General features: G+C 46.2%; 7 protein-coding genes across 7 annotated transcripts; 3 read left to right on the top strand and 4 right to left on the bottom strand.

Moving 5' to 3' along the window:
• Positions 1–2701: 2701 nt before the first annotated feature.
• FOMMEDRAFT_32408 (uncharacterized protein) lies at positions 2702–4660 on the bottom strand (the record flags this gene model as incomplete). Its single annotated transcript, XM_007271966.1, has 3 exons — positions 2702–4203; positions 4386–4426; positions 4485–4660. The coding sequence occupies 3 exons, from the start codon at positions 4658–4660 to the stop codon at positions 2702–2704; spliced, it is 1719 nt and encodes a 572-aa protein (XP_007272028.1).
• Positions 4661–5844: 1184 nt separating this feature from the next.
• On the top strand, positions 5845–7871 carry FOMMEDRAFT_171572 (DUF791-domain-containing protein; the record flags this gene model as incomplete). Its single annotated transcript, XM_007272002.1, has 5 exons — positions 5845–6094; positions 6179–6326; positions 6386–6834; positions 6897–7351; positions 7424–7871. The coding sequence occupies 5 exons, from the start codon at positions 5848–5850 to the stop codon at positions 7607–7609; spliced, it is 1485 nt and encodes a 494-aa protein (XP_007272064.1). The 3' UTR covers positions 7610–7871.
• A 1039-nt stretch (positions 7872–8910) lies between these two features.
• Positions 8911–9447, bottom strand: FOMMEDRAFT_162658 (uncharacterized protein; the record flags this gene model as incomplete). Its single annotated transcript, XM_007272001.1, has 1 exon — positions 8911–9447. The coding sequence occupies one exon, from the start codon at positions 9445–9447 to the stop codon at positions 8911–8913; it is 537 nt and encodes a 178-aa protein (XP_007272063.1).
• A 245-nt stretch (positions 9448–9692) lies between these two features.
• FOMMEDRAFT_162657 (uncharacterized protein) lies at positions 9693–10072 on the top strand (the record flags this gene model as incomplete). Its single annotated transcript, XM_007272000.1, has 2 exons — positions 9693–9725; positions 9803–10072. The coding sequence occupies 2 exons, from the start codon at positions 9693–9695 to the stop codon at positions 10070–10072; spliced, it is 303 nt and encodes a 100-aa protein (XP_007272062.1).
• A 697-nt stretch (positions 10073–10769) lies between these two features.
• FOMMEDRAFT_24255 (RNA-binding domain-containing protein) lies at positions 10770–13888 on the top strand. Its single transcript, XM_007271956.1, has 11 exons — positions 10770–11037; positions 11200–11231; positions 11292–12082; positions 12139–12232; positions 12291–12461; positions 12526–12679; positions 12733–12782; positions 12837–13145; positions 13227–13377; positions 13444–13482; positions 13552–13888. Exons 3-11 carry the CDS (start codon positions 11997–11999, stop codon positions 13641–13643), a joined length of 1146 nt encoding a protein of 381 aa, XP_007272018.1. The 5' UTR covers positions 10770–11037; positions 11200–11231; positions 11292–11996; the 3' UTR covers positions 13644–13888.
• Positions 13889–14557: 669 nt separating this feature from the next.
• Positions 14558–19027, bottom strand: FOMMEDRAFT_98394 (TPR-like protein; the record flags this gene model as incomplete). The annotated part of the gene is made up of 3 exons (XM_007271999.1): positions 14558–15709; positions 15770–16314; positions 16543–19027. 3 exons carry the CDS (start codon positions 19025–19027, stop codon positions 14558–14560), a joined length of 4182 nt encoding a protein of 1393 aa, XP_007272061.1.
• A 1126-nt stretch (positions 19028–20153) lies between these two features.
• FOMMEDRAFT_162654 (uncharacterized protein) lies at positions 20154–20727 on the bottom strand (the record flags this gene model as incomplete). The annotated part of the gene is made up of 3 exons (XM_007271998.1): positions 20154–20326; positions 20384–20507; positions 20563–20727. The coding sequence occupies 3 exons, from the start codon at positions 20725–20727 to the stop codon at positions 20154–20156; spliced, it is 462 nt and encodes a 153-aa protein (XP_007272060.1).
• Between the last annotated feature and the right edge of the window lie 503 nt (positions 20728–21230).

Raw genomic sequence — 21230 nt, 5'->3', positions numbered from 1 at the left:
AAGACAAGCAGTTCTAATCATGACTGACTTCAGCTCAGCTACCTCGAGGCTTAACCCTTCGCCACCACCCCGAAGCACCGAACCTGAAGAACTGCAGTGTCAAATGAAATGAGGATACGGAACTCGGGGTGGCTTACCCGGCTTACCCCTGTACCATCGTGTAGATTTCATCCTGCATGACTATGCAAACCGTCCTCGTGTTTGATATCCCCGACGCTCTCAGGCTGGTATGAAATTATAATTTCGGGGACGGACACAATACAGAACACCTTCGATCGAGTATCCAAACACAAATACTCTAATTTGACTTTATTGCAACGTTTCGTCTAATAGTATTCATACATAGGAATAGAAAATCCAAAGACAAGCGATTTACCAAAGGGACCAATTTGAATTTACATACACATGCTGTGAGTCCTCCAAACAAACAAACTCTCCCCGATCCACCAATACTCCATTCGACCACGACTTCAGTCATTTCATTTCAAAAAGACAATTCATGATATATAACGATGACCTCGAGGCTTTAGGATGACAGGGTTAAGTTATTCGTCTACCTAGGCTTTTCCTACACGAACACCCCGTGCAATAGCTAGACGCTGTCCCGTCCCTGCAGTGCATGATATATTCGTATAGGACATCGGGGGTAAAATTTAAGTACACATACACACTTGGACTTATATGTACAAGATAAAATCACTAACTCAAATTGCCTTGGCTATCTCGTCTAGGCCTAGGTCCTCTCGGTGGAATTAGCACTTTAGTTTCTTTTGCGCTCAGCTTAACCTCCCTTGTATCCTTTGTGCCTGTCTAATGATCCATAGCCTATGACAACATAAACGCGTAATAGCACACGGGCGAAAAGGCCTATACCCCGCACTCCGAACCCGATCATAAACACCCTGATTATGCAGACTCGGCCGTCTCAGGGTAAGTTTTATACTGCGCAGATAGGGGTGTAGAGCCCGTTGTTATGACTTGTTTTGATGGAGGTTGACTCTTGACTTGCCTGCTTGCTGTGCTTACTGTTACTAGAGTCTTGTCTCCTAGTGACTTGCATTACATTACACTGGAGACACTGGAGACTCGAAATCAAATGCGTCATCCCGCACAGCACTGGCCCGTTAACCTTTTACCTACCTAGATAGATTAATACTGAGATATATAGAGATAGATCTACGACATTCATTATCATTTTTGGAGCGGGTGCATTTTTTTTACTTTTTCCTTTGTGTTGTGCGTTGAGAGGCTCGAAGTAAACGATGGTCAGACGGTGAGTTATCTCCTTTGAGTGTTGTCTCGTTTCCAAGTATCTGAGACCTCGCTTTATCCATAAACCAGAGTTGCGCTCGCTCGAGAAGGTTTCGTTAGTACGTAGTATCCCAAGCAACGTTGACCCTTTCGAGACTATTCATCATTTCTTGGAGCGGGTACATTTTCTCTTCTCTTCTCTAGTTGCCTCGATGTCGTTAACGGCAAGTTATCTCCTTCGAGGTGTCTCTCGTTTCCAAGTCAAGTACTTATCTGAGACTTCGCTCTCGCTTCATCCATTAACCAGAGTTGCGTTCTAGTCAGCGAAGATCATGTCTCTAGACTGCAGAAACATGATAACATCATTGTATCCCAAGCGGTGTCGACCCTTTCAAGATATTCTCTCGAGGACACATCCCTCCTCCTTATGTCAGTGCACATCAAAACATATGACAAAACAGTAAAGATTCTTTCACTTTCCCATGCATCCCGAGGTGATATGATTCCACGACGCAAGACAAGTCCTTCGTGGCACTCACTGTCCCTTCCTCAACCCTTTGACATTTATTTGTCCCTTAAAAATTAAAATTGATGTACTGATTCGCTGTTGATGATGATTACTTCTACTCTCGGGCTCTATTTAAAAATAAAAAAACACTCCTTAGCGTTCTTTTTTCTCTCAGACTGCGCATGCTTGATGATTGGCGGCCATTGTCGATACTGATGTTCGCCCCCTTTTCCAAACAAATGGATTTTTTCTTGCTTCTAACTGACTGAGATGAGTCACTACTGCCTTTTCTTTTTATAATTTCATAACGTTAATCTTTGTTGGACAAACAAACTCGGATCATCCAAACGAAAGTGATAATATTAATAATGGAAATTCCTACTCCATCAAGGAATACATGTATTTACGCTAGACAGAAAACACGGAAAACACAGGAAAAAACACAGGAAAAGAAATGTAGAGAAGAAACCCGTTACGTTAACATCGTACAATCAATGCCGAAGGAGCCTGTTCATGTTCGTCTTTCAAAGATCGTCGAGATTTTTTTGCTTTGAGAGCGACAGCGAGCGAGGAAGATGGGGAGAGGGGGGAGGGGAGTAAAAATAGAAAACTTCAAGGATAATAACGAGAGTGCCAGAGTGGGGGAAGAAGAGAAAGATAGGATAAGATAATCGTTATAAGGGAGAGACGTGAAATGCATAGTTTGCGGAGGGCTGAAATGACAAAGTATGAACTGCAATATCGGGAGGATAAACAGAGTAGTGCGAAACGTATGATAAATAGCAAGTGTTAAGTTAGACGTGAAGTCAATTCGTTCGTCGAGGGAAAGGAGGAAAAAAGAATTAAAGGAAGAGATTCAAAGACTTAGGAGGGGATGCATTTCCTTCGCAAAACAAAGACACAGGACCAAGAAAAGGACTCCAGAGAAGAGAAAGACCAAGCTCACAACTTCCTCAAACTCATAACAACATTCTCATAATCATCAACCTCCCACCTGCTCTCCCCCGTCTCCCTAATCCAATGCTTCGAACCCAATGAATCAAGAGACGGGTTCATAGTCGGTAAAGGCAAAGGCGGAAGTTTCACCTCAACAGGTTTCGCATCCGTCTTATACGCTCCACGTAAATACGAGCCTGTAGGCTTCATCTTCGGCGTAGCTGCATTCAACTTGAACGTCAACCTCTCAGTCCCAGTCCCAGTCCCAGTTCCGGTTCCATCAGACGTCGTCGTCGTCGAAGCAGCCCCTGACTCAGCTGTACCGAATAACGAAACGACGTATCGAGGCGCTTTATCGATGTCTGCTCTTCCTTTTTTCGTTCGTAACCGGAGGAACGAAGAAGGCGGATTGAGATTTAGGCGAGAGGAAGTTGTTGTTGAGGTTGGAGCCGTGGGAGACTGTACGCGGACGCCGTGACCTGCATCAGGGTCAGAGAGGGATTTCTTCATCTTGCCGAAGACGCTACTTGACGAATCGTTAAGGCTCAGACTTCGACGTAAGGGTTCTAGGACTTTCGGAACGTGGAACTCTGCGGGTTCTTCCTTAATCGTGTCTGTAGATTCCCTTCCCCCTCTTCTTCCTCTTCCTCCTCGTTTTCCTTTTCCGAAATCGGAAGAGGTACGATCGTCGTATTCTGTGGGGAATACGAGTTCGGTGGGGGGACTTTCACCGAGTACGCGAATGAGCTTTGCCATCTTGTCGCGGTTCCGTCGACGTAGTTCTGCGGCTGGTGGGACGGGAGGGACAGATATTTGAGAAGAAAGAGAAGTTGTGCTGAAACGCGTTGGGTTACGAGCTAATTTGTAAGGGGACGCGTGTATTTGGTGACGCTTGCGTGCTGCAGGGCCTGTTCCGCGCGGGCTGCGAGGACTTACACCAGACGTCGCACGGGAAATGTTTGAGAGGTCTGTGATAATTGAGAGGGGGGAGAGCGGGGCTGCGTTTGCCGGGTCCGTTTCGGGTGGTGAGCACGGAGGTACGAGAAGCTTCTTAGTCGTACGAGGTGGTGTAGAGAGCACAGGAAACGTGTCGTCCGGGGACGTTAGAGGAGTAGCTGGTGTAAAAGTGATTGGAGAGATCGCATTGGCAGGAGACTGATTTGGAGGAGTAGGCAGAGGTCGAGGGCAACTAGCAGAACTGAAGGAAGAAATCGACGAAGCTGGGGAGCCAGGTCGGGAGACCTCTCGAGGTACTGGGGGTAGCGGTCTCGGGAGGCGTTTCAAACTTCCATCCCCCGCCTCTGATGACAGGGAAGTATCAGGCAGACTTTGACGTCGCGTAATACAGGGTTCGATACTCCCTTGCAGATAATGTGCTTGAGGAACGTGCATCACAGACGCGTCGAAGGTGCGCGCCGCGTCTCGTTTGTAATCCGTCATCTCCGTCTCAATCCTCGTCATACTCTGGCTCTTGCGGCGATGTCGTCGATTGAAATTCAATGGCGCAACTGGGGTAGATGTAGATGTAGATGTAGATGTAGTTGCAGATGGACTCGCAGCTGGAGATTGTGCTATTTCTGAACCAACACGAGGAGGCAATGAGGGTGTCGAATTTGCATTTCTGGTTGGTTAAACACAAATAACGGGAGTTCAATTTAACTGGTGGGAAAAGTCGTGAATGTGAACGTACCCTGTAAATCGGCTGCTCCACGGGAGAAAGCTTGTAGGACACTTTGACACGGGTGAGTTCAGAATGACAGGGTCGCTCGCGCTTCTTTGAGTCACAAACGCGGGCGCGTCTGTGTCGAGCCTCAGAAACGAAGCAGAGGCAGGTGCTCCACCAATGCGTCCTGCTTTATTGATATTGTCGGGTCGTCGTCGGTGGTCCGGAGAAGTCGAAGGGCGCCGATTAGAACGGGACGTCGGAGCTCTCGAAGGTCCAGCGACCTGCACATCCGTCACCATTGCGATGAATGCAACAAAGCTTGAGTGTCAAGTTTAAGACGAACGAGACAGGCAAGCGACGTTGGTTGACAAAAGCGCCTCGAGGAATGAGAGGAGATTATGTTGGGCGGCACACTGCATTATGCTGCCGTGTATATATACTTGTTTTGACATGAGATCGAGAACGAAAGGGTCATTGCGCTGTGGAATTGATGGGACCGGATAGCCGAGCAAGAATCTAAAACTCGTGTTCAATCCTGAGCCTGAGTACCCCCGCATGAGATAATATTATTTGTACTTGTACACGCGAGACTACCGATTGTGTGAATGTCCTTGTACTGAGTTGACAAGGCCAGTATATGTCGAACACACACAGCATAAGTTGGCCTCAACTTCAGGAAAGTCGAGAGATCTGAGGGACGATCGTGACATCTCGCGTTGCGGCTCTCCGAGAGAGTTCCGATCAAAAAGAGTGGGTCTTACCGACGGGTGAAGGGAGAGGGAAGCTTACGATCAAAGGGGGCGGTAGCCGATCGTGGGTATCAAGGCGACCGTCAAATGCCAAAGGCGCATCAACATTCAAGACGAGCATCTCGATGCTAAACTGCAGGGGCGCGGAGAGACAGTCCGAGACGGAGCACGTGAGCTTCACGAGCCGCGTCTGCATTTTCCCTCAATGGGAGACCGCAACGGCGCATAACACCAAGGCATAGCAATTATTAGCAAATTCGGTGCATAACTCCGAGAGACAATTCTGATGAGTCGAGCCAGTGCTTAGCCAAAGGGCAGGATACGAGATAAGCAAAAATGAAGAGGGTGATAAATCATATTTAGAGAAACACGGCGAACGATGGGCGACGGCAAAAGGAATCGCTAAATAGCCACTGAAGTCGCCAGGAAGTATATTTGTTGGGTGCCTAGGCTAGGCCAGTTTGGATTAATGAGACTCTTGGGTGGATGGAGAGCTAGATGCTGTGGTCGAAGTCAATCGCAGTAGCGGACGTGCTTTTGTCGAGTAGTTTTACGCAAGTTATGTTTGTCCGAACGGGTTGCGGCAAGTGGAATTTTGTGTCTGGCCGACTTAGTAACCGACAAAGGTTGATTGAGTTGCGTTGCGGAATAAGCGCTGAGCGCTGTCAGTCCGTGTCCGTGTCACTTTTACCAGACACGTCACGAGCACGAGCCCTGCGCAGTCGGTCCCGGCAGCCATGCCTACTTACTCCTTCTACGAAACCCAGCTAGCCGTTCTTGCTGCTTTTTGTATACTAGCAGTCCTTTTTGAACGCCGTCAAGCAGCCAAAAAGAACGAAAAACCAGGCGGTCATGCCAAGTCTCTTTCGCAAGCAGCAAACGCAGCCGAAAATGGCACCACCAACGGATCGTTAGGCTGGAAACGCTCCTCTTCAGCCTCCGCATTATCTCGGCAGTACCTCATCGTATATGGCATCGTTATGTGTGAGCATCATCCTGCAATCCCACTGCGCGACACTGCGCGATTTTTTTACGCGGTTCGACGTAACTGAAAATTCGCGTCGTTAGGCGCCGATTGGCTCCAGGGCCCGTATGTCTACTCCCTGTACAGGGAACAGTACGACCTTCCCGAACGCATCGTTGCTAGCCTTTTCGTTACGGGCTTCTTGTCTGGTGGACTCACAGCACCTATCGTAGGCGCATGGGCAGATCAACAGTGCGTCATTTACGTAGTTGTTTTCACCTCGCGTTTTCTTATGCTTCGTTTACTTGCAGTGGAAGAAGACGAATCTGTCAAGCATTCTGCGTGACTTACACGCTATCGTGTGTTGCAATCCTCTTCAACTCCTTGCCTATACTCTACACAGGGCGTATCCTCGGAGGCATATCGACGTCCATCCTCTTTTCCGCATTTGAGTCATGGTTGGTCTCCTCCGCGAATAACCAGGGAGTCGAGCAGTCTGAGCTCAGCTCAATCTTTGGACGAGCAACACTTGTAAATGGCTTCGTTGCATTTTCCGCGGGAATCGTGAGCAACAAAATTGTTGGCACTTTCGAGACCTTCGCCGCACCCTTCATTGCCAGCGGAATGCTGCTTGTCCTCGGTTGGGTTGCTATTAAGTCCCTTTGGGGCGAAAACTTCGGCAATGGCGGTGGCAAGGAAGTCTACTCGGACCCATTTCAACTTAAACGGCTCGGTCAAGCATGGTCTATCGTACGGAACGGTAAGAAATCGTATATACACTTCATTATAAACCCCGACATATTATTAAGCTCGTAAATTCAGATCCCACACTCCTCACTCTCGGCCTCACTCAAACATGCTTCGAAGGGTCCATGTACCTCTTCGTCTTCGCCTGGGTCCCAGCACTCCAAGAATCCTCCCGTCCCGACGAAGTCCTTCCCCTAGGCTACATTTTCTCCGCATACATGGTCTCCATGATGCTCGGCTCCCTCTTCTACACCGCCGCAGCATCGCTCGCCATTACTCCAAGTAACTCACCGAATCTCAAAGCCAGCAGCAGCGGCAACGATGCATCTGATAACAGCCTTACGCTACACGCAAAGCTGAGTTCGCTTGTGTGTACGCTTGGTGCGATGGCCCTTGCAGTTAGTGTTACTACTGCGGATGTGAGGTACCGGTTTTGGGCGTTTTGTTTGTTTGAGGCTTGTGTGGGGGTGTATTATCCTGTGCAGGGTATGCTCCGGGGATCGCTTATTTCGAATGACCACCGCGCCACGGTATGCTTGTTTCTTCTTTCCTTTCTCGATTGTTAGAGGTGGTTGTAATTTGACGTTTATTTGTTTGTACAGCTTTCGTCTCTCTTCCGTGTTCCGTTGAACGTATTCGTCGTTACAGCGCTCATGACGGGCGTCTCCTCCGCACGTCTATACGTTTTCGCTGGATGTGCGTTCGTTCTTGCAACCTCTGCGATTATGACCGGCCTTGTCGTCGTCCCGCGTACGGAAAACGTTCCGGTCACTCTACGTTCTGCGTAATTGTCTTTCTTTTTTCAAAAATAATTACCCTATTTTTTTCTTTTTCTTTCTGCCTACGTGCCCATCCCATAAACCTTACACTGCTCAGGTCATTAAACAAACATTTCAAGACCTTAGCTTTCTTTAGAGGACCTTGCTTTTTTCACATTTTTTTATTACTGAACATATGGAGACTGGACTTAAAAAAAGTATGCTAGATAGTTAATCGTTGTGTGTATATACAGTAACTTCTTTCGCTCGTTCTTTTCTTTCTGATATATACGTATTATATACCCTACCGATTTTTAAACTATGAGGATTTTTGCTGTGTGACTCGACTTCTTTCTCTGTATCTTATTCTCCTTTCCTTTGTTTGTTTGTTGATTTGAGAATCAACTTGTACTAGAGGGCAAAAATTGTGTTGAGGGATCTTGAGACATTCATTATTCTGGCCTTCACCAACTTGAGACAGTCTTAACTTGCATACCCTGTATCTATCAGGTACTTTACAATTCCTTCATCAGGAAAAAGTCACATTTCTTATAATATATTTTAGACTTTGTAAAGTAACATAAGTATTGTATGTATATTGTAAAGTAATTACAAGACTTGCAAATCAATTGTAAAGTTTGTATAAGACATGTTAATGTATATAAAGGCTAAGTAAGTGTTATGAATGAATACAATCTATTACAAGTATTATACTAACTTTGTATAATAGTACTAAGTATTATGCTTGCATTACATTTTTATTATAATTTCAAAGAAAGAATTATATTTATAATAGAATAATGTAACAATAACTATTGTTGCCTTATAATTTATGTAAAAGGTATATTAATATATATATTAGTGTAAGAGCACTTGTTATATTATTATTATCTTAATAAAAGTATACTATAAGTATATAATATGTATATTATACTTAGACTATCTATACAAATAGTTTACAATATTTGTAAAAGTTATTTCATCTACTTGTAATAATTACATAAGTGTGTTTAGAAAGCTATATACTTGTCATATTACTTTTTACTATATTACAAAGTAGATCAATTATTTATTTTATACCTAAATACAATAATTGAAATGTTCTATCAGTTGACGACTCATATTATAGTTGCTTATGTAATCAACTGCTGAAGATCGAGAGCATATAATGACGCATTTCTCTTTGTCACTCCTTTACTCCTACCTTCACCATCTCCCCAACCCTCTGCCCCCAACGCTATGTCGTCGCTTCTGTTCTCTCTAGTAAAGTCCTCTGCTCGCAAGCGTCCTACCAGCGGGCACTCCGCCTGCTACAACATAGGCAATAAACATCACTGTACTTGTCTCTCCAATCTGCTGTTGCGATGCCCGCGCTGAGCCTCAGATCGCGCGATGATGCCACTGAGCTGACTACACTGTCCTTCAACATAAAGCGTAAGCAGCCAGTCCACTTCACAATAACCTGCACAATAGTTGCTCATCCATCTCCTCCCAACTTTTTGTCTTTCATCCCTCCCATCCCTCCCACTCCTTGCTCCGCCGCTTGCGTTGCCTCTCCTCCGTTGTCCTTCTTGTTTTATGCTTGCCTTCCTTTTTGCATTCGCATTCGCACTTCCGCATTGTTGACCAATGCCGAACGAGTTCTTCAATAATTCCATGTATTCACGTTCTTCTTCCTGCTCTGCAGCGCAAGCAACAATCGACGAGCACATGCGAGCACGCTCGCGACAATGTCCATGTCGGATCACTCCCAAGGCACAATCCTCTCTCCGACCCCGTGCGTACTCTCCTTCCCCACCCACCATTCTATGCTTGACATCCTCGATGGACTCACACTGCATGCCTTTACATTCCCCAGTGCCGTCCATGACACCATTTCGAATAACGGAAGCAGTGTCCACTGCTCACCCCTCCTGAGCCGAGTCCGTCCACACTTTGTACATTGCCTTCTCCCTTCAAGCCAGAATGTCCTGGAGATACACCTTGCAATCAATGTCTCAGTTTACTGCACCCCCCATTGGACGCTGTAGATAGACAATAGAGCGCACGCGCACAGACAGGATTTTGTCTGCAGTCTGAATCAGCTTGTCCAACGCTCCGCATCTCGATCTGCATGCACCACTCACACTCGCTGCACGCTGCCACGGTGCGTCCATCTTTTCTTGCTTGTTGCCACTTGCTAATCACCCTAAACCTGTCTCACAGGTGCAGCTCTCCCTTTAGGCCAGAACGCCCCGGGAATACACCCCTCGGTCAACGGTTCAGTTCACCGCACCTCCGATTGCGAAACGTAGTCAGAGTATGCAGTGTGCACGTACAGATGCAGCTCAAATTAGCTCATTCAACGCTCCGGATCTCAACCCCAGTGCACCACTCACACTTGCTACACGCCATCCGGTTCATCCATCTCCTCAATCCAGTTACCCACTCACACTGACAATGCTCACGCCCACACTCTTAGCCAATCAATCTCACAAACTGTCTCACCCCTAATTGTTGTAGATATAATGTATTTATATAATGTTTCAATATAATTATAAACTGTTATTTCAATAACAAACGGATGTAAGGAAAAATGACTATTGGAAAGATATTAAAACAATTTAAGAGCTTTATAAACGATTATAATATTTGCCATACTCAACAAGGGTGATTTAACCTTGTAATTTTAGAGATCCATTGTAATACATTTTATATATTGTCAAGGAGAATAACTCTTATTTATGTTTACAAAATACACAAACCTTCCAGACTTTATAATGTCTTGTATCACTTTCTCAGAAACCGAGATCCGTTCTAAGTGTTTTTACTTTTTTACTTTTTTCACTTATTTTATACCATTATAAGGTAATACAAGAATTTAGACTTTTTCCCGATGTTTACAACTGTTTTTTCTTTTAGCAGTTACTTAAGTGTATCAACTGCTCGACTACACCCTCTTTGTAAACTTGCATGATAAAGTAACAGCAGGCTCATACTTTTCTACAGGCCTTGTGTAGATAGAATACATTGAGTCATATCCTAGGAGAACTTATTTGGTTCTCGTTTCTTTCTAAACGAGTGTTAGACTCAGTGGCGAACAGACAGGAAGCAAGTCACGAATTTCGCTTTGTGGCGTATTATTACATAACGATACAGACAGTCACGCGTAACTCCAGATTCAGAAATTTGCGCCGCAACACGACAACAGACGCTCAACCCGACTCTCTTTCAGCGCTCATCTTCTTTCTCTTTCTCCTTGCTGACGCTCTCGAATAACTCTAGACTGACGACAGAAACTTGCCAAAGAGAAACTAACGGGATCAAAATGGATGTCGACATGAAGAATAAGGAAGACCTTGATGATAAGTTGAACGGTAGGGACCGAGACAGGCGCGACAGAAGTCGCGATAGACGTGATAGAGACAGGGACAGGAGCAGAGAGAGAGACAGGGATGAGCGTGCAAGGCGCGACATAGGTCAGTAAGGCGTTTATGCCCTAGTCTTTAAGCACGCATCAAGTCGTATGAAGTGAGACTATGTCGCAACACGAAATGATGCACTCTACTGCTTTTCTTCCTCTGCCTTTCTGTCTTATTTCTGTGACATACTCAATATTGATGAACATGGATTCTTTCCAGCCCGTCGCCGTAATGATCATTGGGAGCCAGAGGTGAATATTATAAAAAAGAACTCTACGATTGACTACGTTTTCTCATGGCAGTTACTTTAGCGCCGAGCTAAGAGACGCTCGCGCAGCCGTTCTCGCTCGCCTCGTCGTCGGTCCGTATCTCGCCGGCAGTCTCGCCGCTACTCTCGTTCTTATTCTCGCTCCCGTAGTCGCAGTCGGGACCGCGACCGAAAGCTCGACCAGTTCGCTCGCTCACTCGGCGGTCCGATCAATGCCGACCCCGACGAAGCACTCGAGATGTCCAAGCACAGCAAGCGCGAGAACCGCGTGTACGTCGGCAACTTGTCCTACGATGTTCGCTACCGCGACCTGATGGAATTTATGAGGGGAGGTGGGTTTGGGGAATTTCATGTCGATTGTTGTCGTGCTGTTGTTTTTGGTTTTCTTCATTGTGATGGCGTCCGCTGTGTTAGTGGTTTTGGTATTGGTGGTTATGCTGGCCGAAGGCTTTGCATGGAAAAGGCGTCAGTGCTGATGATTGGAGGGTGCGGTTAGTGGGCCGAGAGAAGGCATAAGCACTACACCGAGTTGACATGCGTGATTTACGTCGCCACCGTCCTTTTTTTTCGCGCTTCGTCCTTTATGGACACGTTGCGTGATGCTACCAGAGCCATTTGTTGAGGGCGATGTAGGGGAGATGCTGATGCAGTAGATGCGCGGACTCCGGCCTATTTCCGACTTCGTTTTCTTATTTTCGCTCGCCTATTGGATGGGTATCGTTGAAAGTTGTGAGAGGATGGTATTCTGATGAGGGTTTTTCTTGGGGTATTAGCTGGAGAAGTCCTATTTGCCGAAGTATTGGTGACACCTACAGGCATTTCAAAAGGATGCGGGTAGGTGCATTTTGCCCGCATGAAATAACCTTTACTAAATTTTGAATATTCTTCAGCATTGTGGAATTTGCGACGCAGGAAGATGCGCAACGGGCAATTCGCGAGCTATCTGAGGTCCCGCTGCTGGGTAGACCTGTTTTCATTAGAGAGGTATGTACGACTCAACCCGATGTTCCTTTTCTTTCATATGTTTTCTAATGTTCCTTAGGATCGCGAAACTGAAGCTAGGTTTGGCGCAACACCCGTTCCTGGTAAGATCGGTATGGCCATGGCGGGACAAGGATTCAACGCTCAACCTCCTCCACGCTATGGAGGAAGTGGAGGTGGGGGTGGAGGTGGAGGCGGAGGAAACCCGGGAAACCAGCTTTACGTCGGTAATGTATGTTATTTCCCTCGGCTCTGCATTCCCTGCATGTGTGCTAAACCATGTTTTCTACATGAAGTTGCCGTATCAAGCTGGTTGGCAAGACCTTAAAGATTTGTTCCGCACCGCTGGAAACATTGTGAGGGCAGACATTAATATCGGTGCTGATGGGCGCGCAAAAGGTTCCGGCACCGTGATTTTCGAGACACCAAAAGATGCACAGCAGGCGATTAGTATGTAGACTCGATATCTCAGCTAAGGATGAAATTGACTGGAAATTTTATAGCCATGTACAACAATTATGAATGGTACGGCCGTGTTCTGGAAGTTCGTGAGGTAAGGAATTCCGGAATTGTTCAATATTACAGTATCTGATAAGTTCTACCTTAGGACCGTTACGCTGGCCTTTCTGGTCCAGGTAGCTACCGTGGCGGGCTTCGGGGCGGTTTCAGAGGTGGTTTCCGTGGTGGCGGCTTGCGCGGTGGGCACCGTGGAGGTTATAGCGGTGGTAGCGGGGCCAGCGCCGGGGGAACCAGCGAAGAGCGCTCGTTCAATCAAGATATCTATCGCGATTACGCTGGACCGGACCAACAAACCTCCGTGCCTGCTGCTGCTAGCTATGCAACGGGACAGGTGTTTACTGGCAGATACAGTAGTGAATTTGCTACGGAGCCGAGTCAGCAGATTATGGTTCGCAATGTAAGTTGAAATTCATTAAGTATTCATTAACTATGGTGGTTGTCTGTTTCGTCTGGCGGTATTGATTATTTCACTTTTCAGTTGCCATGGTCTACTGCGAACGAGGATCTCGTTGAATTGTTCGAGACGACTGGAACTGTTGAGCTAGCGGAGATCCTGTACGACGGGTCTCGCTCGAAAGGAGCAGGCGTCGTACAATTCGCACAGGTTGCAGAGGCAGAAACAGCCATCGGTAGGCGCTACTTTACGTTCCGCGATAATATAATTCGAATTGCTGATATGATTAATCCGTTCATAGCCAAGTTCCAGCAATACATGTATGGTGGACGTCCTCTAGGTTGGTATCTCATCTTCCCTCTCATTTAGAACGCAATTACTTATGAAGTCGCTTCGGTTGTTGTCGTAGATGTGCGCTTTAACGATCGCTGGCACACATTCACGCCTACCGCTGCAAGGGGAGGAACCGTCGCGCCTATGCAGGCTGAGATTGCTGTGTAGAAAAAAAATGTCGGAAAGCCATTGGGAATTCATTAGTCTCATGTCCACCGCTTTCTTTTCCAATTTACTTTCCTTATCTCTTCGTACTTTTACTAAAAAGAAAAATTTGAGTTGCTCTGCTGTCTGTTATTTTTTTCTTTCTCCTCGATCGAAATTTCTATCCTTTATTTCTTTCCTTGCGTAGGTCCTTTTTCAATCTGAAATACGTCTGATATTCGTGACTTGCCGAGCTAAAGAGTTGCTGATGGGGTGAATGCTATTTTTTACTTGTTACTTTGTCTTGAGCTATTACAGTAAAGTAACGTTACGTTACGGTTGTCTCTGTCAATGAAACCATCAAGACAAACTTTTAACTTATGTTAGTTGGTCCATGTTGATCCCGATCTCTCGACCAAAATAAATAATACTTTGAACAACACTGCTAACTTGAATCCTTGACTCTTCATCGAAGCTATCAGTTTCGACGAAGAAAATCCGAAAGTTCAGTGTATCCATTTCTCGTCAAGGAGAGATCCTTGCTTCACTGTTACCCATATACTATTAAAAATAATGCAGTTCATTCTACCAGATATCTGCATAGAATCTGTTACAGATATTAATTCTAGATGGCAGGGTGGCTTGATCTTATCTCTGATGTTGTAATTGTATGTAGGAATAACATTCCTTGTGTTATGCCAAATAAAATCAATATCATAAATATATAATGTGTCCAAGTATTAGGAAATAAGCTTTGCAACCATAGTTCCTCTAATTAATACATCACGTATGCTTGTTGTCTGATATACAAATGAAACCAGTCGGGTTTATATAACGCCCATACAATAAATAGTGTTATACATCTATGATGCTTCCGAGTCAGCATATACCAAACAATAGGGACATATATAATACGTACAGAAATCTATTAGAGCCAATCAAGCGCCTATGTGAATCAAGTTGACCCATCTCTCAGCCCGAATGTCAGCCCGTTCTTTGAGTTCTATAGCTGCTTTACGAAGTCCAGCAGCCGCACGCTTGTATTTCTCCTCGCCCTCGTCGCAGTTGCACATGTACTCGTACACCGTCTTGGCGAAAAATGGCCCATCTGTATCGAGTAACTCCCACATCGACCCAATCACGCTTCGAAACCCGGAGAACTGCATTGCTGCGGCCAGGTGAAGCACTTCATCAAATGCGACATCGGGAGGCTGTTCAGCAGTATGGCAAGCAGAAAGAAATGCGAACTCGGCATTCGGAAGATTTGCTTGGACAATGTCGAGTAAAGTCAACCCGCGGTCGGACACCTTGAAAGCCGAATTGAAAGGCTTTGAATCTAAGCCTCCATGGCAGACAAAATGTACCCATGTACTTTCTCGAAGTTCTTTTATCATGGTATCATGAGATGCCTTGCTGTTAAGCAATTTGGTCTGTATGCCACAATTCTTTATCTTGCGCACTTCTTCCCTAGCCGATGGAAGTGAAGTATCCCTAATAACAAGAGCAATTGATTCTTCTCTGCTTCTAAATGGCGATTGTGCATCGACGAGTGCCCCAAGTGTCGGTGTATACGACGAGATGTACTTGTCCAATAGGTACTTCGTGGTGTCGTCTGTATCCTCGAACGGACCTGCAGCATGGAAGGGAAGGGAAGATAGTATAGACGTAGGGCACCACCAAACGCGCGATCCTTCGGAAATCCCAAGCTCGATTAGTTTGTCGACGACCTTGGAGACAACCCTATCCCACGACATCTTCATCGTTCGGCGGAGTATCTGGTCATATTCTGTTGAGTTAGCTCCATACTTTAGGCGAGTTCCTACGAACTCGCTGCACAGAGTAATGCTGTCCTTGTAGAATTTCCCATCTAAAGCAATACAGGCTACTGACTGGTCTTCACGGGGGAGAATGATGAGCACATCGCATCGATAACTGCAATGGTTGATCACAATCACCGGACCCTCTGAAGCGGCTTGCCGGAGCAACTTAAACGGTGTTGCCGCAAGAAAGTTATCAAACCCAGGAATTCGCCGTATTTCGTTGATGGTCTCCTCTTGTTCGTAGGAGAGTTGCCTCTTCAGCATCAGCCTCTCATCAAATAATTTCCGTTCTCCATGTACGTCCAATACAGATGACTCGTTTCCAGTGACGCTTGAATCAGAATGCAGCGCAATGGATGACGTTGCAAGGTTTTCCAATTGGCGACTAACATCCCTGAACCTGTCAGCAAGCTGTCTATTTGTTTCCGCAAGGCGATCTAAAGGCGATCTTAAACCACGCATCTGCGCCCAGAGTAATCCCCTCCCTTGCTCAAGAATTTCTATAGCTTCTTCGAGCCTATTCCCTTCCACAGCATACGCTGCTGCATTGCATGTGAGCGTCCCGTAGTAGTCTCTCTGGCCAAGGAAGTCGTGTTGTGCATGAAGAGTGGGACTGACAATGAGAGCACGTTGTAGAAGCAACATTGCTACCCTGTAAGCCTTGGACGTAGTATGGTGCGAATGACGTCGCGCAAGCTCGGTCCATTGATTGGCGGTCTTGAGACGTATCACCGAGCTCGAAAATGTATGCATAGTAGCACGCTCGAGCAATTGCATACACTCCTCGAAATTGTCCATGAGTCCGAACTTCTTGAATCGCGAGAATAATGACAGGCCTAAATTCCTCAGGACAATAGAATGATCAGGATGGCCTTCTGGACAAAGTTGTAGGGCAGTACAATGATGGTTAATGGCCTCATCAATGTCTTCAGACTGTCCATCCTGTTCAAACCGTGTTTGAAGAGATACTGCAAGGTTATTAAGAAACGCCAAATTATTGGGATGGTCATTGGCGCAAAGTTCCAGAGCAGTACGATGATGCTTGATGGCCTCGTCAAGGTCTGCAATCTGCCTATGTCGTTCAAATCGAATCTGAAGGCTACCTGCAAGGTTATTAAGAGACGTGGAAGAATTAGGATGGCCATTGGGGAGAAGCTCGAAAGCAGCACGGTAATACACGATTACCTCGTCAAGGTCTGCAGTCTGGCCATGTTGATCGAATCGAGCAACAAGGTCACTCGCAAGGTTAACAAGAGACATAGAATGATCAGGATGAGTGTCGGGACGAAGCTTAAGAGCAGCACGGTGATGGCTGATAGCCTCATCAAGGTCTGCAGTCTGTCCATACTGTCGAAATCGATTCTGAAGCGTGGTTGCAAGGTCATTAAGAGACATGGCACGATCAGGATGTGTGTTGTGGCGAAGCTCGAGAGCAGCACGATGATGCCCGATGGCCTCATCAAGGTCCGCTGTCTGGCCATGCTGACTGAATCGAGCATTAAGGGCACTCGCAAGGCTACTAAGAGATGTGGAACGATGGGGATTGCCGTCGGGGCGAAGCTCGAGAGCGGCACGATGGTGGCTGATGGCCTCATCGAGGTCTGCAGTCTGCCCACATTGTTTGAAACGATTTTGAAGAGCGCTTGCAAGGGTACTTAGGAAGATGGGACGACTGGGATGACTGTCAGGATGAAGCTCGAGAGCAGCACGATGGTGGCTGATGGCCTCATCAATGTCTGTAGTCTGTCCTTGCTGTAGAAATCGACTTTGAAGGGCAGTTGCAAGGTTATTAAGAGACATGAAATGGCTGGGATGGCTATTAGGGCAAAACTTGAGAGCATCACGACAATGTCTGATAGCCTCGTCAAGGTCTGCAGTCTGTCCTTGCTGACGAAATCGATTCTGAAGTGCATTTGCAAGATTATTAAGAGACATGAAACGATCAGGATGGCTGTTGGGGCGAAGCTCGAGAGCAGCATGATGGTGACGGATAGCCTCATCAAGATCTGTAGTCTGTCCGTGCTGTTCAAAGCGAGTTTGAAGAGCGTTTGCAAGGTTATTAAGAGACATGGAATGATTGGGATGGCTGTTGGAATGAAGCTTGAGAGCAGCACGATGATGGTTGATGGCCTCATCAAGATCTGAATCCTGACCATATTGTCCAAATCGAGTTTGGAGAGCACTCGCAAGGTTAACGAGTGACATGAAACGATTGGGATGGCCATTGGGGCGAAGCTTGAGAGTAGCATGATGATGCCTGATAGCCTCATCAAGATCTGCAGCCTGTCCATGCTGATTGAATCGAGTTTGAAGAGCACTCGCAAGGTTATTAAGAGACATGGAACGATCAGGATGGCCATTGGGGCGAAGCTCAAGAGCAGCATGGTGATGCCTGATTGCCTCGTCAAGGTCGGCAGTTTGTCCATACTGATCAAATCGAGTCTGAAGGGTCATTGCAAGGTTATTAAGCGATGTGGAACGTTTGGGATGACCATCGGGACGAAGCTCAAGAGCACCACGATGCTTCATGATGGCCTCATCAAGGTCGGCAGTCTCTCCGTGCTGATCGAATCGAACTTGAAGGGCCATTGCAAGGTTATTAAGAGACGCGGAAGAATGAGGATGGCCGTCGGTGAGAAGCTCGAAAGCAGCGCGATGATGGCTGATGACTTCATCAAGATCTACAGTCTGTCCTTGCTGTCGAAATCGAGTCTCAAGGGCACTTGCCAGGTTATTGAGAGACACGAAACGACCTGGATGGCCGTCGGGGTGAAGCTCGAGAGCATTACGATGATAATTGATGGCCTCATCAACATCTGCTGTCTGGCCATGCTGATGAAATCGAGTTATAAGGGCGTTTGCAAGGTTATTAAGAGATGTCGAACGTTTGGAATGGCCGCAGGGGCAAAGTTCGAGTGCAACACGATGATGGCTGATAGCCTCATCAAGATCTGCGGTCTGTCCTTGCTGTTGAAATCGAGTCTCAAGGGTGCTCGCAAGGTTATTGAGAGACTTGAAACGATCTGGATGGTCGTCGGGGTGAAGCTCGAGGGCAACGCGATGGTGGCTGATAGCCTCATCAAGATCTGCGGTCTGTCCTTGCTGTCGAAATCGAGTCTCAAGGGCGCTTGCGAGTTTACTAAGAGATGTCGAACGTTTGGAATGGCCGTCGGGGTGAAGCTCGAGAGCAGCACGATGATGGCTGATGGCCTCATCGAGATCAGCAGCCTGTCCTTGCTTTTTAAATCGAGTTTGAAGAGCATTCGCAAGGAGAGAATGGGGCCCGGAACGATCGGGATGGCCGTCGGGGTAAAGTTCCAGGGCAGCATGACAACGATCAATTGCTTCCTCCAGATCTTCTATGTGCTCGTATAGCACGAATCGTACAGTAAGAACAGTTGCAAGGTTGTTCAGTGCATTGCCGAGATTTGGATGCCTTTCAGAGTATAACGAGACGGCAATGCGATAAAGGGAAACGGACTCGTCAAGTTCTCCTCGTTTTAACGATTCCTGCCAGTGCTCCGAGTGTTTAAGGGCCAGGTCAAAGAGTGCCCGACAAATCGATTCGAGGTCCACATAGTACTCCATGTTGACAGGGTTGTAGAGCTGTTTGTCAGTGATGCTAGTATTCTTGGTGGGCCTGTGCGTTCATTCAGAAGGCAGAAAGCAAGCCACTAGGTACTATCTGTTACCTGAAATGCTGCTTTGTCCTTGAAGCCTGGTCGTTTTAACGGCTGTATTCTGTACAAAAGATTCTCCTGGCTCAATGGTTTACTCTGTTACAACTTGGACTAGAACGTGTGAGAAGAAGAGACTGACCCACAAGGAATGGGTAAACAATCGATGTTACAGTGAATCTGTCGGTGCGGCGCCGGCAGGCCCACTGCAGGGGACAGTATCTGTAGTAGATGCTGGTTCTTTGGGTCGAGCCTTGGGTGCAGTGCTGAGGTTGAGGACAGAAGGCAAGTGCTTTTATGCTCGCTGTGCATGCTGGGAACACGTTACAGCTGTGATATTAGTGTTTGATGGAGAAGACTATTTGTGGTTGAACGACAAAGATGGGATAAGGATATATTACATAACTATCTAGGAAGGATCCACGTTTTTGCATGCACAAAAGCTAGGTATTAACAGCAGAAAGCACACCTGTACATCACAATTCAAACCGAAGAATATTTGCTGCATTCCCAAGCTCCTTCTGAATATTTGTGCCCTTGATTGAAATTTATTTATTAATTACAAAATCGACGGTAACAATTTCACCTTTTACTCCAAACTGAATGCAAGGTGCACAGCACTTACACGAGTGTATACAAGGCTTGATGAAACTTCATTCAGCAAGTCCACATATGAAGGTCATAGGATGGGAAGGAACTGGCATTAAGAAAGCCAGGCGCCCATATAGAACCTATGTTTCACTGATATGACATTCATTCCTCGTCAAATACCAGCATCTTAACACCAATCGACTGCCTCTTCAGGGCGTCAGCCAAGTTAGACAAATCCACAAAAGCAGCATACAGAGTCAATCTCATTATATCTTCATCCGAATCAAAGCACTTAATCGATCCTCCTCTGCTAAAAACACGGCAGCTCCGGATTGTATTTGACAGAAAAGGCCCCGCCTCCACGATCGGGGTAGATGAGCTTAGTATGCACGAGGTCATGCTCGACGTTTACCGCGCGGGTGGGTAATGTGCGACGGGAGCGTCAATTAGACGTCAAACGTTGATGATGCGGACTCTGCCTTTGACAAGATGTTCTGCGTCCACACCAAGGTGATAGTACACGCGCGCGATGGAGGCCTTGCATGTTTGGTCGACATGTACAGGCAGTGCTGATCTGCGTTGCGTCTTTTGCGTACTAATTGACTAATTGTATTTGCGACTGCAAAAATACCATTAGGAAGATCAAATAGTTCTTTTAAAAAAAGGAGGTAAGTACTGGTGATATGATCAGAAATGAAAACCCTGTTCGTACTCGTAGCTTTTATTAACCCCTGCATTACCTTATCATACACATTTTTAACCCTTTCCTCTTCGATGAACTCCGTATCGCTGCTCTGAAACTTTACAAACTGGAAGCCCGTCCTATCAAGCATGATAGGATTTTCTTTTCTTTACACGTATGATAGCTGGGTGTAGCTCATGACCGACGTTACTCTTCGGCTTGTCTTCGGGAGAGTCAAAATACCACAAGTGGTTATACAGTGCTCCGTCTGTAGGTGTGAAGCAGTTGAGCGTCCGGGAGACGTCATGTGGTTTATGAACAGTAGTAGCAGTAACCATTTCTGCAATTCCAAAGAAATAGAGAACTGAATTGTGTGAAAAAAAAAAGATGAGAAAACTGAGTTGAGAGTGTAGTACAAGTGTTGCTAGGAGTGAGGTTTTAGATGCCAAGACACAGTGCCGAGGTCTTCATGTACCAGAACCACAAGGCAATTCAGAGGTCAGTCATAAGATATCTTAACCCTTACAAACAAAGCTCAGATAGAGGTAACGTCTAAGAAATGCAGTACAAATATTGTCAGTTAGGGTTGGAAAATCAAGCACTCGCCATCCTGTTTCTCCTTAGCTCCAAATCTATCATTTTCGTTATAGAAAGACTTCAGTAAGAGGAATATGAGATACTGTTGCACCTTGTATTTTTGTTTTTCAAATTGACAAGTAGACAAGTTGAGACAATGTGAGTGAGTGACAATACAGTGATGCATGGAGGTCAAGAAAGTTGGGAACAGAAACCAACAACGCGAATGAGCCACGACGCGACTGTCAACAAATGTAAATAAATA

Source organism: Fomitiporia mediterranea (genome assembly GCF_000271605.1).
Source record: "Fomitiporia mediterranea MF3/22 unplaced genomic scaffold FOMMEscaffold_20, whole genome shotgun sequence".
In the NCBI taxonomy this organism is placed as follows: Eukaryota; Fungi; Basidiomycota; class Agaricomycetes; order Hymenochaetales; family Hymenochaetaceae; genus Fomitiporia; species Fomitiporia mediterranea.
The sequence above is the reverse complement of the archived record's forward strand: the minus strand, read 5'-3'. Positions and strand labels throughout refer to the sequence as shown.